The 18,720-nt window shown below is 39.6% G+C and overlaps 1 protein-coding gene across 3 annotated transcripts in view; it reads right to left on the bottom strand.

The window, feature by feature from the left end:
* The window catches only part of RELN (reelin), a 531,804-nt gene extending 513,306 nt beyond the window's left edge, over window positions 1-18,498 (bottom strand). For all 3 annotated transcript variants that reach the window (XM_045494541.1, XM_045494542.1, XM_045494543.1), the window contains exon 1: window positions 17,991-18,498. In XM_045494541.1, the coding sequence (XP_045350497.1) occupies window positions 17,991-18,216 (226 nt within the window). In that variant the 5' untranslated portion in view covers window positions 18,217-18,498. The remainder of the gene's footprint in view (window positions 1-17,990) is intronic.
* Between the last annotated feature and the right edge of the window lie 222 nt (window positions 18,499-18,720).

The raw sequence follows: 18,720 nt of genomic DNA, 5'->3' as shown, positions 1-18,720 counted from the left end.
CTGGCATCAGTCACCTGACTATCTGTTTCAAATAGACGGTGCGGTCATCTGTTCAGAATTCCTGAAGTTTGATACCACTAGATTTGGGAAAAGAGGCCATGATGAGATACAGCATCACTGTCAGAGACTTACAAGAAACGAGAAGATGAGAGTTGAGAACAAACAGGGGTGGTTTGAGGCTAAATAGGAAAGAACGAGAAACCTGCACAGTTTGCGTTTCTTTTATGTTCACTTTCTGGCTTTTCTTTGATAAAGAGGTAGATGCTTCACACATTGCTAATGTCTGTAAGCATAAGATAACATACATATGGTACAAGATTAGACAGAAATGCTTGGAGATTGGCACCCGAGAAAAGGTACCATCAGCAAGATAATACATTCGTGATATCAGCAGTTTCTCTGATCCCCTGGTGTTTCACATTTGAGAACATCAGAATCCCAACAAGAATTCTGTGCAGGACAGTGAAATAGGCTCTGCCGAAAGAAGCAAAGGTCCCCTGAAGGCTTTAGTAAAGGCACCAGGCATTTGCACTTAAACACTGTAATCGGCAGCAATAAATCAATCCATATGGCACACAGGGTAGCTTTCTCAACAGCATTTCTGACAGAAGCTAAGACAAAACAGGTAATGGCAGAAAGTTATTGTAGTAACAGAGAATGCCTCTGTGGATCAAGGGGAGTCATTTGTTCCACATGAAAAGAAACATAAACAAATGAGATGAACACACTTAATAATGCATGCAACTTATTATAATCCACTACTTAAAATATAATAAAATAGGGAAAATTATGTCAATATTTACCTTGTCTCTAAGTAGGAAAAGACTCCTTAAGCACAAAAGTAGTATGAGAAAACAAAAGAAAAATGTATCTATTTTAATAATTTATTGATATAATCTGCATATAAAAATTCATGAAAAAAATAAAAACAAAACCACAACTTGGGGGAAATCATTTTGCAAAAATTTGAAATATGTGCAAGATACGCATCATAGTGTTTATATCACTGAAAACAAATATGTTTTCTATGACAAAAATGTCAAACCTACAAATTTATAAATTTTCCTACAAGCATACAAGAATATTATGCAGCTATTAAAATTACGTTTTGGAAAAATGCCAATATAATGATCACATAATGTTAAGAGAATAAGAGAAAAAAATTATAAATCCTATTATTATAAATATAGATCTATTTACTCACAGGAAAAAAAATCTGAAAGTATATCACAATAATAGTAATACTTACTATTGTCTGTGCCAGACATTGTGTTGCTCTGTATTTTTTTTTTAATGTTTAATTACTTTGAGAGAGAGAGCTGGGGAGGCACAGAGGGAGAGAGAGGGAATCCCAAACAGGTTCTGCGCTGTCAGCCTGACATGGGGCTCAACCTCACAAACCATAAGAGCACGACCTGAGCCGAAATCAAGAGCCGGACACTCAACCGACTGAGCCACCCAGGTGCCCCTGTGTTGCTCTTTAAATGTACTATGTCACCGAAGTTTCATAACAAACCCATGAGACAGGTACCATCATCACTGCTATTTTTCAAAAGAGAAAACAGACACAGAGAGGTGAGGTCATATGCTCAGGGCCATATAGTTTGAAAATGCAAAGTCCATCAAAGAACCCAGCCAGTCTCCTGAGCTTATATGCTATCGATCACCACAACTCCCTAAGATGTAAGTCTCCTCTGATTTTAAAGGCTCATAAATTAAGGTATCCAAATATGTTAGAAATAGAGTGGGAATTTTTTTTAATCTTTCCCATAATACTTGAGCAATTCTCACTATCAAACCTGAGAACATTCACTTGATATCTACAAGCTTGGAACCTCTGATCCGTTCAACTTACAGGATATCAATAAGTGAAAATGAATGAAGATCCAGAATTCTTAGCTGCTGTTCCCTTCGTATATTCATCATTGCCCAAATAGATTTCTCTTAAAAGAGTAAATCTTTTGAGAAGTTTGAGGGTTTTTGTATGTTTTTTCTATAAGGCTATTGCATATCTTTTGAGTATGGATCCAAGCTATTTTGGTCTCTGTTCTTCCCATTATTTATTCTCATTCAAATGAAAATTTAAATACAAACTAGCTACCCATTCATCAAAATTGCTTCAAATTTATTTATGGTTCAGCAAAGAAGAGCTTCTGGGAATAAGAGCTTAAAGTCTATTATAGTTTCTATTAATAATTGTAGTCACTAATTGCTATGAGAACTTTTTTGGATATGCTAACATATAGTTAAAGCAAAGCCAGTCCAACAGACTCCTATAAATAGCATTGTGTGGTCTCACAAAAGTCATGAGAATTTTTTAAGTTTGGAGGGTGGGAAAGTAGAGACACGGTTTTCAGATTTTTTAAACGTTGTTATCATGGACTCAAAAGGCCAAAATTTAGAAACTGTACTCACAAATTCTTCATAACTAATCCTCCCGAGTGCCTTAATTATTTTAGAATTACCACTTTTCTAAGGCAGTTTTAACTATAACTGAGATTAGACAGGGTTCCCAAGTGCTATTTTTGCTCACTGATTCATTAAATCAAAATGTTTAAAGTGCCTGCTATGTGCCAGGCACCATTCTAGGCACTGGAAATAAAGCAGCAAACTAAGCCAGCAAAAATCCCTGTCTTGCTGGAGCTTAAAGGCAATATGCTGATGGTACACAGAAAGCAAACAAGGTAAAAAACAAAATGTTAGATGATTATAGCAGCTATGAAGAAAAACGAAGCAGTTCGGGGGATATGGAGTACCAGGGAGAGGAGGGGCCACAGTGGTAAAAAGCGTGGTGGGGAAGTCCTTACTGAGAAGGTAACATTTGAACAGGGACCTGAATCAGGAAGGGAGGAAGCATGGAGGTAGCTGGGGAACAGCATGCTAGATAGGGGAACAGCAAGTACAAAGGTTCTGAGAGGAGACTGAGTCCATATGTGTTTGAAGAACAGAAAAGAGGCTTTAATGGTTTCAGTGGAAAAGAAAGATACGAAGCCAGAGAAGTAACAGAGGAGCCAGGTGCTCTAGGGCCTTACAGGCCAGGCCAGGGACTTTCTTTCTCTTGGAGAGGCATAGGGAGCAACAAAACAGAAGGATAGAATTATGATAGGATTTATCATTCAAATGTAGGTATCTTTGCTGGTGAAAATGCTAAGCTGGTGGGACACTGGGACAACACAGGCAGACCACAGCTGTTCAGGCAACCTGGTGGAATGAACCAGTTGCCGTGGTTATGGAGCAGAGGACCGACATGATCTTGGTTTGAGCTGGATCACTTTGGCTGCTGTTTTAAGATGAGCATGAAGATTAGGAGCTGCCATAACCCAGGTGAGAGGTGGTGGCCATGGCAGCTTCTGGGTGTGTTCTAATGTAAAGCCAGCAGGACCCAGGGATGGATTAGAGGTGGGATGTAGAGAAAGAAGGTTTGGGGACTGAATGACTGTAAGACCTCAGCCGGCAATAATGAAGTTGAGGAGACTCAAGGAGGAGCTATCCTGTGGGTGGCAGCATGAGGAGCACATGAAGTTGGAGATGCCAACAGACATCCAAGTGGAGACGGTGAATGGGGAGTAAGACACAGTTCAGAGTCGTGTGGGAGTCACCAGCATGTAGATGGCCCTTAAAGCACCAGAATGGATGGCATCCTTAGGGAGACAGGGAAGATGAAAAAGAGAAAACGGTAAAGGACAGAGCCCTGAAGCCCTCGTAAAACAGAGTCTCAGGGAGGAGAGGAAGACACAACAAAGGATGAGAAGGGGCAGCCAGGGAAGTAAGGAGAAACTAGGAGAGGGTGAAATCCCAGTGGCCAAATGACAAAAGTGTGTCAAGGAGAAGGGGGTGATCAACTGTGATAAATGATGCTTTGGTCCTAGCAAGCTGAGAACTGAGAGATGCATTTTGACATGTTCCCAGTAAATACAGGGATGGTGTGTCTGTAGTGATGCATGAAAGGAGAGGTATGCACTCATTAATTTACCTCTAATACTCCCTTGCAGGTCACTGAATTTAAGACCCCGAGGGGTATGAAGTGAAGAGGGGAATACACATCCCAGAGAAGCCAGGCTTCTTGTACAAAAGTAGGTAGTCTGTACCATACTGTGTAGCTTCTGGAAGAGAACTAGACATGTCCACAAAGCTACAACAGCATGATAAGTCACTTTTAGACTAGATCTGCCCCTCCTCCCCCCTCCAAAAAAATCACTACACTCTTCACATCTGATGAAATAGATGAACTTCTTCAGATGAAGGAGAAGAACACTGCTTCTCCACATGGCCTGTGTTATAAACATCACATTCACTAACCCAGAGGTCATTTCACATCTTTTATTCTTAAATGTATACACTGAATACTGTTGCAGCTATCTGTTATTTTGCCTGTCCTATTGCCCTCTCCCTCTTCTTTGGGGTAACAGCACCTCAATTTTCCTCTGGAAATTTATCCCTCCCACCCAACAGCCATCCAAGTGTGATGGCCAGACCCCAGGGAAGCCAATGAGACTCGTGGTCCCAGAACTAGAATTCAGTGATACAAGAAAGGAGAGCGGTTGAAGAGGATTCATCCTAATTGTGGGGCCAAAAGAGCCTCGAAATCAGAAAAAAAAAAAAAAAAAGAAAAAAGAAAAAAGCCAGAAAATCATGGTCCCTTTACCACCTTGATTCCTTTAGCAACTGACCACCTGACATACTATCATCATGTCTAACATCTGGGTTTTCCTTCCGTTATGCAACTTAACCCACCTTCCATTAATAAATTCCTTTAGCCCAGGTCAGCCAGAGCCAGTTTCTACATCTGGCAACCAGAATACGCTGGTATACCCACCACTTTCCAAATTCTGTGCTAGCCAATAAAACTCATAAATTTTCAAGTCAGGTCCATTTTCCAACATAAGTAAAAATGAAGGTTTTTCTTTTTTATTTGCATCCAAGTTAGTTAACATATAGTGTAATAATGATTTCAGGAATAGAATTTAGTGATTCATCACTTACATGTAACACCAGTGCTCATCCCAACAAGTGTCCTCCTTAATGCGCATCATCTGTTTAGATTTCCCCCACCCAATACCCACCAGCAACCCTCAATTTGTTCTCTGAATTCAAGAGTCTCTCATGGTTTGTTTCCCTCTGTTTTTATTTGATTGTTTCCCTTCCCCTATGTTTATGTTTTGTTTCTTAAATTCCACAAATGATTGAAATCATATATTTGTCTTTCTCTATTTCACTTAGCATAATAGACTCTAATTCCATCCGCATTGTTGCAAATGGCAAGATTTCATTCTTTTTGATCACCAAGTAATATTCCATTGTATATACATACCACATCTTCTTTATCCATTCATCAGTTGATGGACATTTGGGCTCATAAAAATGAAGGTTTAGAGGCCATTATTATATTGGCATAATATTCTAATAACCATTCTGATATTCTGATTGTAAATGTTTCTTTCACTGACGTTTCTAAGGAGCGCCATTCTTTTTATTCATTGGAAACATTTGTCTTTAATCAAAGTAGTGGATTTTTTTAATGGCTGTTTCATCAGGACAGCAACCAAGCATGTGCCTCATTCAAGATTTCCTATTCTTTTTCTATTCTGCGGGGCTTCCATGGCTTTCGTTATTTTGTGGAAATGCTTGGGAACAACTGGTATAGAAGTGACAGGACAAACTTGTTTAGACAAGTCGTCATTCAGCCATTCAGGTCACATTAGTGAGTATTATTTTAATAATTGTGAAGAGCTTGATCTCTAGAGCGTTTACATTTTACTTCAGCGAATATAGATAGGTGTCCCTTGGGTACTCATTAGTGATACCAATTTTGAATTTTCATTGACTATAGTTTTCTGTATGTTTAAAATATTTCACAATTTATTTGGAATTGAAGTGTCTGCCTCACAGTTTCTGTTAAAAAGCTGACATAAACCATTTGTTTGAGAGAAATATTCTCAAAGGTTTAATACCCACATCAGGGCAGATCACCAGGGGAAGCAGTCTTATGGCTTCCTACCCTACACTTTAGGCTCACAGATTCGCCCGCTAGACCTACAACTTGACACAGCTCACCAGGGAAGACTAATGGGAGAAACGGTCTGGTCTGTCCTACCTGAGAAAAGGAAATGTTTATATGTGGACCTTCTCTACATTTCTGATAATATCTTTATAACGGCTACCGTCCTTTTGTTCAAGTCCGATGAGGCAAATGTTTCTCTCTTAGTGAAAGCATGGGCCTCCCTTCAGGCCCTCTGAGAATCTCAATGGGTTCCCTCTGATTTAGTTTCCATGAGGCGTCAGTGGATCTCAGTTTAGATCTGAAGGCAAACTTCGGGATAAACTATGATGATGGTAACAAATTAAGACATATTTGTATTACTAATGTAAGTACGAAGCAAGGGCAGCTTCTAGGCATTCGACACTGATGGTCTTGCAATCCCTCATGTGTCACACTTGCCTGGTTGCCACAAAGCCTAAGGCTGACCTCTGCCCTCTGTGAAAGGAGGTGAATTATTTGAGGGCAAGCGCAGAGATGACCCTTGGCGGTTGCCCTTTTTTTCTTGTTCGAACAAGCACAACAGAAAGTGGTTTTTACAGACTGGATCCATGAATAAAAAACAATCCTCCAAAGCCAAGTGCAAAATAAACATGATGCCATTGGTGTCATTATCACCATGTATGCAGACCTGCGACTAGTGAGCAGGTTAGACACTGAAAGGAGCTCTGGGTTGTCACAAGGACTCAATATGTGCCACATCACTCAATTTTCCAGGCGGTCCCTGCAGACTAATAACACATAAAGGAATTTCCTGAAGAAAGAAATATATTACAAATACATGAACTTCAATCAAAATTTTTTGAAATGGCTCTCTTCCAAGAATTCTCCTCTTGTATTCCAGTTCTACTTAGGTTTTATTAGTGAGTCAGAGAATAAACTTCCTATTTACTTAAAAAACTTAATAAAAATTACACTCATCAAAATGTTAAAAATAAATTTGAACAGAATTTACAAATCATATTTATATATTTTTGTCATCATACTTTGAAGGCATGTTAACTCTTTCATGTCAACAGTATACTAAGTGATTATCTTTACTTTCTGCTTTATCTGGAAGATAATGTCTTAGACAATGAATATTTAGGACTTAAATTCTGACCTTGTTTGGCATAGATATCATCTTTCTGCTTCAGGTTTTCAGTCTTTTTTTAAGCTTATTTATTTATTTTTGAGAGACAGAGAGAGAGAAAGTGCAAGCAGGGGAGGGGCAGAACGACAGAGGGAAAGAGAATCCCAAGCAGGCTCCACGCTGTCAGCAGAGAGCCTGACTCGAGGCTTGATCTCACAAACCATGAGATCATGACCTAAGCCGAAATCAAGAGCCAACCTGAGCTTAAGTGACTGAGCCACCCAGGTGCCCATCAATCTTTATTTTAAATAACAAAACTGGCTTTTACTTTTCTTTGTTTTTTCTTTCTTAAAATGTCTCTTATTATCTCATATTATCATCCCTTTCCTAAAATAAGTATCATTTCTATAAATAAATGCATACCGGTTAGAAGCATGGATTCTGGAACAAGACTTTGCCTAATAGCTTTCAAATCTTGAGCAAAACACTTACCTCTCTGTGACTCAGTTTCTATGTCCAGAAAAAGAGGATAACAGTACCAAACTCATAAAGTTGAAGTGAAAATTACATATTACATGCCTAGCATACACTAAGTGCTACTTTAGGGTTTGCTATTAGTATTGTTGCTATTAATTTATTTCTAAGCCCTTGAGAGTTACCTTTTCTTATTTTTTGATAGTATCAGTGCTTGGAATGGAAATGTGAACCTAATTTTTCTAAAAGAGACTAAAACCCATTAATTTCTGTATATTCTTCCATCACAAACACTGGACATATAATATTTTTTTGCAGTATGAGAATGCAGGAAGTGTTTATCTGAGAAAAGGAAATATGAAAAGAACTGGAACTATGATCATAGGATATTTCAACATTCATAACAAAGGTGGCCTAAACAAAAAGATTACATGTTCCCGAAGGTAAGACTGAGATGCCTGTTTCCTCTGTCAATATGTAGCAAGCAAGAGAAATGACAATGTTGGATTTGGTCCTAGAGGCTGAGCCAGACATAACAAACAAGGTTAAGGCTGGGGCAGAGCTCACATTCACGACCATGTCACACATCTAAGTATTTGAAACATCAACAGGATTTACATATGGTGATGCTGCATTTTAGACAGAAAGGATCATCAGGAAACAAAGTTTGGTGAAGGAAACTAGCATAAACTGTCAGTTATAAGAAACTTCAGAAATTGGAGGTCAGGGACAGATGACTTTCTCAAAGCATTACTAAAAAGTCAACATGAAATGCACTATTTTTGCTACTTGCCAAAATAGCACACCTTAAGGGATATTTTTTAAATGTATTATCAGAAGTGTCTTAGGAAACACCCTACTTCCAACACAGTGGCCAAAAACAATTCTACAGGAGGATGAGAGCAATTCAGAGCTTGATATAAGAATTGTGACTGACCTTAAAGAGAATGTAAGCTGGGTCATCTGGGCATTCAGAAGAAATAATTAGGACTACATTCACCTGCACATAACAGGAAACTGATTAAGTTTTCTTAAGGTACAAGAAATTCAGAAGAGGTATTCCAGGGCTGGAACAGCTGCTCAAAGGTACAAATAAAGACCAAGGCTCCCTCTAAACTCCCATCCTCAAGGTCACAAGATGGCTGTACCACACCCTGGCTAGAAGAAATGGGTAAGAGTAGAGCAAAAAGCAAGTATTTGCTGAATCTTTTAAAAAATCATCTTTATCAATTTTATCAATAATCTTTCTAAAGATACCACCCAGTAGACTTCCACTTCATCTCACTAAACTTTACAGCAAGAGCCTTGAAGGTATTTTTAACTGGACACATAGTTGTTCTCAACAAAACCAGTTAGTAAGAAAGGGAGTTTCAGTAATGAATAGGTAGACAACAGGCAGTGTATGTAACACAATGATGCATTATGCAATCTAGGGGCAGGACAATCTTCCTCCAATACTGTCTAGGGAAGAAGATGTCAACCTGCCCAGCTGACATGAGTTGGTTTAGAGAAGCTTTCCTAGAGGCTGGAATCTGCCATTGTGATCATCTAACTCTAAGCTCCCCAACAACCTGCTAATAGTCATTTGCCAACCATAAAAACCTTGCTCCTATGGACAGACAGAATGCACTGGACAGGCAAAGCCTTTACCCTGACAAGTATATTTTGTATTATAAATGAACTGACCTTCCACTTTACCACCTAACCACTTGTGGATCTCAGTTTCCTCAATCAGTCCCTGAGGACCTGGTGAACTCTGGATTCACTATCAAAACTAATCTTTCTCAGTTCTAGTTTGGCTGAAATAGTTTTGTATTTCAAAACAGGGGGTTGTAGACATATGTATCATAGGATTTGACAAAATATATTAAACTGATGTCAATTTTACTTATCTTGGCATCTTTCCCAGACTACACTTAAATATACAAAATTTGGTTGTTATGATCCTCAAGTAAGGAAAATAATCAACTTAGGAACAGGAAGGTTTGAATTAGGAATTGGATAAATTAATAAAAGTTTTGGGTGGACTAGAACCTTACTAATTAACCCTTAATTCTATGCAAGTCATATATTTATTCTGGCTGGGAAGCACTTTCTGATCATACATATTTGGTGATGAGTTGATTTTTTTTTTTTTATTTTTGTGACTCTCCTTAATAACTCAATTTAAAACTTCTCTTGAAATGTACCATATATTGACACAGCACAAAATGAACATGCATGGGTAAATGGCTATCTATATATACAATGCTTCAAATAGTCTTATCTAATGTTGGGTGATTATACCAGATGATAATAGCTACTATATGATAAGCACCTACTGTGTGGCAGGTACTTTATATGCATAACCTTATTTGATGACAGCAACCCTGAAAATGAATATTATTATTTCATACATCAGAATGAGGAAACTGAGGCTTGGGGATGATAGAGAATTGCCGAAGGCACATGACAAATAAGTGGCAGAGAAAGGATATACACCCGGCTCTCTCTGCTGCCAAAGCTTGAACTCTTTCTCATACATACATGACTGTGCTCCCTGGACTGCTCTTTTTAGTGTGAATAACACTGAACTGAGCCAAGAAATCTTTGAAGTTTTGAGCTGAAATAGACAATGGCACAAAACAGTAAAATAGATCTTGTTCAAGAAAGATTATGGTACTTACCCCAGAGCAACACATCTCCCTTCTTAATTCCCAGTCTAGTGTTTGCCTTAAACCAAGGCCCCCATCCCCTTTTTGACCTGTTTTTTGAGAGCCAGAAACCAGTAAGATGGCATCATTATTTCATATCCACACAACTGCAGTTAAGAGCCTTGGCAGAGAGACCAGCAAGTAAATGAGATGACTGGAGGTGACCGAGGTGATGATAAAGTCCTTCATCAGTTTACTAGAAGAGATTCTATGCACTCAAGCATTCAGACGTCTCCAAATTGAGCTATCTTTTAGATTCAGGCTAATTCAGTATGCCATTTTCTAATTTCTATAACTACCCCTTGTGTGTACATATATGTTTCTGTGCGCAAACTTTCGAATCTGCAGTTTGACCAAGTAAGTCACGGTGAAGAAAGCAGCCAACTCAGAATTAAACAGCTACAGGCCTGGGGGTGCCTGGGTGGCTCAGTCAGTTAAGCATCCAGCTCTTAATCTCAGCCTGGGTCTTGACCTCAAGGTTTTAAGTTCAAGCTCTGCGCTGGGCTCCAAGCTGGCTGCGAAGACTACTTTAAAATAATTTTAAAATAATAAAATGAGGGGCGTCCGGGTGGCTCAGTCGGTTGGGCATCGGACTTCAGCTTAGGTCATGATCTCACGGTCCGTGAGTTCGAGCCCCGCGTCGGGCTCTGTGCTGACCACTCAGAGCCTGGAGCCTGTTTCGGATTCTGTGTCTCCCTCTCTCTCTGACCCTCCCCCGTTCATGCTCTCTTCTCTGTCTCAAAAATAAATAAATGTTAAAAAAAATTTTTTTTAATTAAAAAAATAATAATAATAAAAGAAAACAATAAAAAATAAATAGCTACAGGTTTGAAAGTTCTTCTGAGAGATTTTACAGTGTAGGAGGAAGGGTCCACTTTTCTTTTAGGAATAATTAACCCATAACTTTTTAAAAGGGCAAGTGCATGTCACAGAAAAAATAACATTAAATTTTTAAAAGAATAATATAAAAAGCCTACTCGTCCACTTCTATGCTTGCAAATATCCAATGAGAAAAATAATGGATATAAATGTACTGATGTTTTTCATGTTACAGTCAAAGGAGAGAAAAAATAGAGATGGTGACAAAAAATCTGAAGGGGAGAAGGAAAAAGAGAAAAAATAGAAAGAACAGAAGAGAAATGGAAAAAGGGAAGGAAGAGGGGAGAGAAGGCAAGTACCTGTGATGTGGTAGAAGGAAGAATGAGAGGAAAGACAATGAGAAACTATAGGAGGAGGAAGAAAGGGACCAAGGAAGAGAGCAGGTGAGATATAGATGGAAGGAGAGTGGACAGAGCAGGAAGGGCAGAGAAAGTGGATTCTGAGATGTACACTCATCACTGATTGGTTAACTATGATCACACCTCCATGTCACTTAGTATGTGGGCACCAGCATACATCAGTGGCAAACAATCTCGGGTTTTATAGTTGCAAAGAATCCTTTAATCAATAACGTTTAATTTATTCTGTTTTCCAAATAAAGTTTTCTTTTTCTCAGGAAAGATAATTTAGTATCAAAAGATAACCATGGTTTTCAGTGTTTACTCTGAAACATTAGAGTTCCTATAACTCTCTTCATGGCATTCAAAACTATCTAATTACCTTCGCTTTGGTTTTTTGAGTGATTAGAGCTGCCTTAAGCCACAAAGCAACACCTGTATATTTGTACTGATCCTTCGGCACACACCCACATCTCGTTGCTATATTGGTTCCTACATGGGGTTGAATAAAGAAGGAGAAAAACATGTATAGTTTTAGCAAAGCATACACTTTAGAAATAATTGGTTAACCCATAGGCACAGCATTCAACCCTTTAGAAGCTCTGCCTTCAGTGAGATGGGGCATAGCAGGTACCATGGCGAAAATTACTCTCTGAGCTACACAATTAAAACCAAAGAGAGATCGCCTCAGGAATTACCTGACAGCCAAGAACATATATACTTTTAAATATACCATTCCTGTGTTTGGACAGTCATTATGAAATCTTCATATTTGAGATTTCAATGCCAATTTCTGAAAATGTGTTTTTAATACTTTTTTTTGCTTAAACTTGATAAGAATGATATTACACAGTTTGGTTATTTAATAAATGATTCTAAAGTTGATGAGGTGGGTTAATCATCCAAATGTTTCCTGAAACCAAAATATTTAGATAAATGAATTTCTCTTTTTACATGTGCTGTGTCTTTACTCAGACGAAGCCTAAGCCATTTCTCTTTGTTCATAGTGAACCTGCCATTCTAACAAAATGCATTCCACCTTCCTTCTCTTCCTGACAGAGGGTAGGGCCATCCATTTTTGCTATTTCTATATTACATAAAGAACTTAAAATTTCTTTAAGAACTTTATATTTTGTGTGAAAATACGTACAATTTTTTTAAATGCCAATGTTCAAAAAGTACTGATTACTCAATTTATATATGCTTTTCAAATGTAAAGGCTATTTGAAATACTAAGGGTTCAATGCATCAGCAACTATTTGTGAACATTAAAGCCATAGTAAGTGCCATTTGAAATAATCAGAAGAACAATTCTGATTATTGCAACACATTCTAAATAAATTGATCATATAAGGTTCCCAGGTTGTTCTATAAAGTTGATCAATTCCAGAGAGGGAAAAAATAAATCAAAAATGGCTCTTAAATGTATTCTTTTGAATGAAACTAATTCATGAAAAAATTTGAAAGTCAATAGTATGGAACTTTAAAGTCTTGTTACAATCACATATCATCTACTTTTTAAAGGTGAAAAGAAAAAATTATGGGAATAAGACAGTTCTATAAAAAACATATGATTATAATGATACAACTTTATTTTATTCTTTAGTGTTTTTAATGAAAATAAAATAATAGTTTAAAGAAGCACAAAAATTGGAGGGAAGTACTCTAATTAAATAATTTCTGGTAATGAAGAAAGAATATCTGCCTAAATGAGATGTTTTCAATTATGAGCCTACAACTTGATTTAAGTCTTGATTTTTTAACCTCTCATGGGGAAACACACTAAAGCAAGATTTATGTGATTTATGAAACAATCTGAACCACCTCACTAAAAAATGTTTGAAATGAATTGTACAGTGAGATGAAATATATAACAAGTAAAGCAAAATGCTTTAAAATGGTCAATTTTCACAGTCACATACAAATAGGACACAGCTGCAGTTCACTTTTAAATTGCACTTAACAAATGATCCTAACAGTTTAAGTATGCTGATTCTGAAATCTGAGACAAGTAAAGGACAAATAACCACAAACCTGATCGACAACACAGTTACCTTACCAATATCACATTACTTTAATTCAAATGATAAAATCATTCCCTTGAAAGGAATTTAATCTGGAGTATATTACCAAAAACTACCTCTGACATATATATCATTCCTATATTTGAAAGGTCATTATACTGCACTGCCATTGAACAGTGATTTTTAAATAGCAACCAGTTGATTCCAGAACACATATATTTATAATAGTAATACTGGCTATTGTTATGACAAAGTGGTCTTTCTCCAATTATATCTTTTCTTAGGTAAATGCTCAGTTTTAGCAGGAAATGACTTTCCCAATCACCCCACAATATGATTAAATAAATAATGGAATGGAAATGTAGCATGAAAGAACCACCAACAGTGATACTGGATTTACAAAATACAATAAAATCCCCCTTCTAAAGCATTATACCACACTGTTAATTCAGTTCTGCTTAAGACAATTTTTTTCCCCTCAATCAATAATTTAGAACATTTTTTCACTGTTGAGGGAAGATTTGCCCCACCTTATGCATCCTTAAAGAACAGGGATTCTAGTCTATTTCAGGATACAGATAAAATGTCTTACTCAAGCTCAGGCAACTTCCACAGACTCATTTACTTATGTTTGGCTTTCATAGTTGCTTTTTCTAATATCTCACCTCTCTTCTCTGAGGGTAACTGAGTAAGCCAATCTTATGAGTAGGTAGGTTCTTATTTACACGACTTCAATGATTTCTAAAAGTCTTTCTATCCCAAAATATAGTAACTGCCTGGTTAGTGATGCTAAAATTCTTCAAAACAAAATAAAAAAAGGAAAACATCTTTCTACCATTATAATTAAGACTGTGGGAGGATTCAATATTGATGAGTCATCCTTATTACAAATCAGTTGGGGGAGGAGTTATAAACAAAAAAGCATAGGTAGATACCTGAGGGTGAGAAGGAAGAAGAGGGATTATAGTAGGAAAGGGAAGGTGCAGACATCAACTCAACCTTTGCATGTTTCACAATACTGCCCTGGTCCACAGGAGGGGAACAGGGAATCGCCAGGTGTGGCTGGGAAAGAGAAATGGCTTCTGACTAGACCATCTAGGTTTCCATTTCCTATCTTCCCATTATTCACAACTTTCTACCAAAAAAAAAAAAAAAAAATCAGGTTTGATCCTGGAAACTGTGTTGTAGAAACTGACCATACTTTGGGACTTACGCAAAAACAGCAAATTCTAGGGGAAATAAAGTTTCTGATCCTGAGACCTTTCTAATTCAACATGATGGATGTGAGACCTCTTTTTGCTGAGCTTCTGGAGTGTGGTATACTCATGCAAGGACACCATAGTTCATTGTGACTAACGATGCCGTCTCAAGAGAGTCGTAGACAACAGAATTTAAAAGATACAAGAAGATGAAAACAGAAGTACCAAGTGACACCCTTTAATAAAGAGATGAAAACTAGTAGAAATAACCAAGCACTCTTTACAGAGTTGTCAAAACTGCAAATACATGGATAAACTATTTAATGTTGGAAAGAGATGACAACTGTTAGACATGCCAATTTCAAATTCTTTAGTATTATATTTTTGTTTTTCAAAAGATTTTCAAAAAATCTTTAAAGAACGATGACACATACACAGACTCGTAATTTTGAACCACTTTTTTTTTTTTTTTCAATGTTTATTTATTTTTGGGACAGAGAGAGACAGAGCATGAACGGGGGAGGGGCAGAGAGAGAGGGAGACACAGAATCAGAAACAGGCTCCAGGCTCTGAACCATCAGCCCAGAGCCCGACGCGGGGCTCGAACTCACGGACCGCGAGATCGTGACCTGGCTGAAGTCGGACGCTTAACCGACTGCGCCACCCAGGCGCCCCAAACCACTTTTACACTAGACTGACATTTGCCTTTCCACTTCACATTCTGAGCTCTGTCACACAGCACAAGTCTCAGAGGGCAGCTGACATCATAGTCTGATCTACAGTAATGTTCTGTGTTAGGTGCCCTTGTACATATGACTTCTATCGCAATGCATTCTTTTAGGTAAAAAGTGACAACCATCAGCTGTATGCAAACACCATTCCTCCAAATGAGGAGTCCAATGTAAATCATACAGAAGACTGATTTTTCCAGACATAATCGCTACCTTTAAAGACTGAGAAATCTCAAGCTAAGGTTTTACAGATTTCTGAGCTTTAAAAAATGTTGGCTGAATGACCTTCTATTTTGGTCTCCTATAAAATGAGCCAGCTGGAAATGTACAATAGGTTAAGTTTTCCTATGATCAGTTCAGTTCTTAAAGACACCATATAATTAACTTTAACATTATTTTTTTTAAGTCTAAAAGAAAAAGAGACACATGTAAGCCTCATTTCATTTTTAAACCATTCTTCTACCTGTAGAACATTTTACAGGGAAAAACTCTTACTGAAGGCCTGTAGCTACAGCCAGCTTCAAAATCTAAATATTTGATAAAACAGGTAACAGGAATTTAAAATATGACATGAACAATTCTCAAAGTTTATAATAATTTGATATTCTTGAAGTTACTCAAGAATAAAATTTCTCTATCTTTACTGACGGTGCGGAAAAGAGGTAGAAATTGAGGCTTCCCCCACGATGTCCAACTTGAAGAATTACACTTTATTCTTACTCTATCTTTTCAGACTTAGGGATGTGATTATGGTCAGTCTTTGGCTGACTTATATTTGCCAGCTATCTAGCAAAAGCAAATGCTATGTCATATTTTAATATTTTTAAGTTTTCTACGATGGCACCTTACAAAGGATGAAGAAAACAGAAAGAAAAAAAAAAAAAAAAAACAGTAACAAGGCTTTGTTATCACATGGCCTTCCACTGCAACCTGGCAATTATACCTTTTAGCCCAGCTCTGGCTCACTTACCTACCACTCTCACTTAGAACTAATAACAGACAAGCCCCTTTGCTAAGGGTCACACCAAGTGACAGGCTCAATCAATCAGTCTGCAGGTTAGGACTGGGTTGCCATCATACTGGCTGGTCTTTCCACTTAAAAGATTCTCACCACCTCAGAAAAAAACACCAGAACGTTATTGGGAAGAGAATGAGCTAAACACTTTATTAAAGAAGGGACTAGTTACAGAAAATTAATTTTACAAAGTCTAAAATTCCAACGAATTAGACTCCTGGCTTTACAGACAAGGCTGCCACCATGCCACAAGAAAGTTGTAAAAAGCACTATATTAAATCTCCAGAAAGCATTTATTTACGCAAAACATTTTAAAGCAGATAGGAAGGTGTTTTTTAAAAAAGAGAAAACTTAAGGACTCTCATCATTCTTACACGCATGTTTATCTGAAATGCCAGCTGCTGGGTGGATTATCTCCTGCTATGTCAATAACTGTTAGCCTACAAGACATCGAAACTATAATATGAGATTACTAGGCAATAGTTTCTATTTGATTGAGTATAAGTATTTTTGCCTTGAAATTCTAATCAAATAAATGCCTGTCGTGGCTTAGAAGTTCCATGGAAGTGAAATGCTCAGAAGTGCCAGAGGAAATAACAGAAAATGGACAGTATCTTTTTTCCCCACATACACGACTAACTAGCTTAAAACAGTCAAAATACATGCACCATACAAAATTATATTTCTTGTAGCTAAATTTTACTTCCTCAGTAATGTTTAATTTTGATGAAGGACTCCATAATAATGATCCTCTTTTAAAAGGTATCTTTAAATTATAAGGGGCTTCCACAGCCCTTACCTGGAAATTAAAGCTGTGCAGATAAAAGACAAAGTCATCAATACACAACAGAGACCACTTGGAAAAAAAAAAAAACCAGCACGTTAAAAAGTAAAAGGAAAATTTTTTTTAAACCCATCTTACGGACATTTTAAAGGACACCTTATGAAGAATAAAGAGCTGGAAGAAAGCCGCTCCATTTCAGGAGGGCTGTCTGACACTGGATGAAATGAGGGACCCCTGGCTGGCGAGCAGCGGGAACTTTGCAGCGGGCAGGCGACGGCGCGGGGCAGCCGGGGACCGGGGCGCGTCAATCTGTCACCAGCCCGTCCGCCAAGCCCCGCGCCAGCCCCAACGCCACCCTTCAGGGGGAACCGGGAGCAGGACAAAGGTCTGGAATCCAAGCACGGGGTTAGGGAAACAAGACGCGCGCAGCCACTAAACGTGCCGGCTGCAAGGACAAGGAGTGAGGGGGAACGACGCCAGCCCCCAATTCTCAGGCGTTTCCCACAAGAACCGGCTCATTACGAGCAGATGCGTGAAGGGAGTGTGGTGTGTGGCGAATAAATCCCAACTCGCTGCTCGATCCTCACTAACTTTGTTCTCTGTCCCTTCACAGAGCTCTAGGTTGAGGGAAGGGTTCTCTTGGCTCTCGTTTAAATGGCCCCTTGGAAGAAGGAAAGAGATAAAAAGCTGCGCTCGCGGGCGCACCGGGCCGGGCGGCGAGCGCGGAGCCGCTGTGGTACCTACCATGGTATTCTTGTCCCGGTACGTAGTAGGTGGGGTTGCCCGCAATGTGCAGAGAAATGAGCACCTCGCCCTGCTCCCCATCCCCTTCCAGCTCCCCGTGGTGGGTGCACAGGAAAAAGAAGGGCGAGAAGCGGGGGTAATAGCCCACCGCCGCACGCGCCCTCAGCGTCGCCCCCAGCAACAGCGCCAGGAGGAAAGTCCGCGGGGCCCAGCAACTGCGCTCCATGCCGCCGCCGCCGCCGCCGCGCGCCGCGAGCGCCGCTCGCTCATTCAGTTTGGGAGGCGCCGGGACGGAGGAACCACGCGCAGGGACGGCGAGAAGGCGGCGGACGGGAGCAGAGAGGACTCGAGAGCGGAGCTCCGCCGGGAAGTTCGGCGGGAGACCACGGCTCGCAAAGTTTCTTTGGGCCGGCGGAGAGCGGGCCCCGGGCTGCGGACGCCGAGAGCGCGTCGGCCGCCGCCTCCGTGTGCTGCCGCCGCCGCCTCTGCGCGACGCCCCTCGGCCAGGCCTGGGAAAGCGCCCGCCCCCCTCCACACCTTCTTAAAGCCCCGGGCGCCGAGTCCCCCCCGCCGCCGCCACACGTGTCCCGGCCGCTCCCCCGCCCCCGCGCGCCGCGCCGCGCGCGCCCGCCCGGCCCCCGCCCTCTCGGCCTCGCTCGCCGGCACCTCGAGCGGCGCGGGGCGTACGCCTCCCGGGACCCCCGCGCCTCAGCCCAGTTCCCACCCGGAA

Source organism: Leopardus geoffroyi, chromosome A2 (assembly GCF_018350155.1).
Source record: "Leopardus geoffroyi isolate Oge1 chromosome A2, O.geoffroyi_Oge1_pat1.0, whole genome shotgun sequence".
NCBI lineage: Eukaryota > Metazoa > Chordata > Mammalia > Carnivora > Felidae > Leopardus > Leopardus geoffroyi.
The sequence above is the reverse complement of the archived record's forward strand: the minus strand, read 5'-3'. Positions and strand labels throughout refer to the sequence as shown.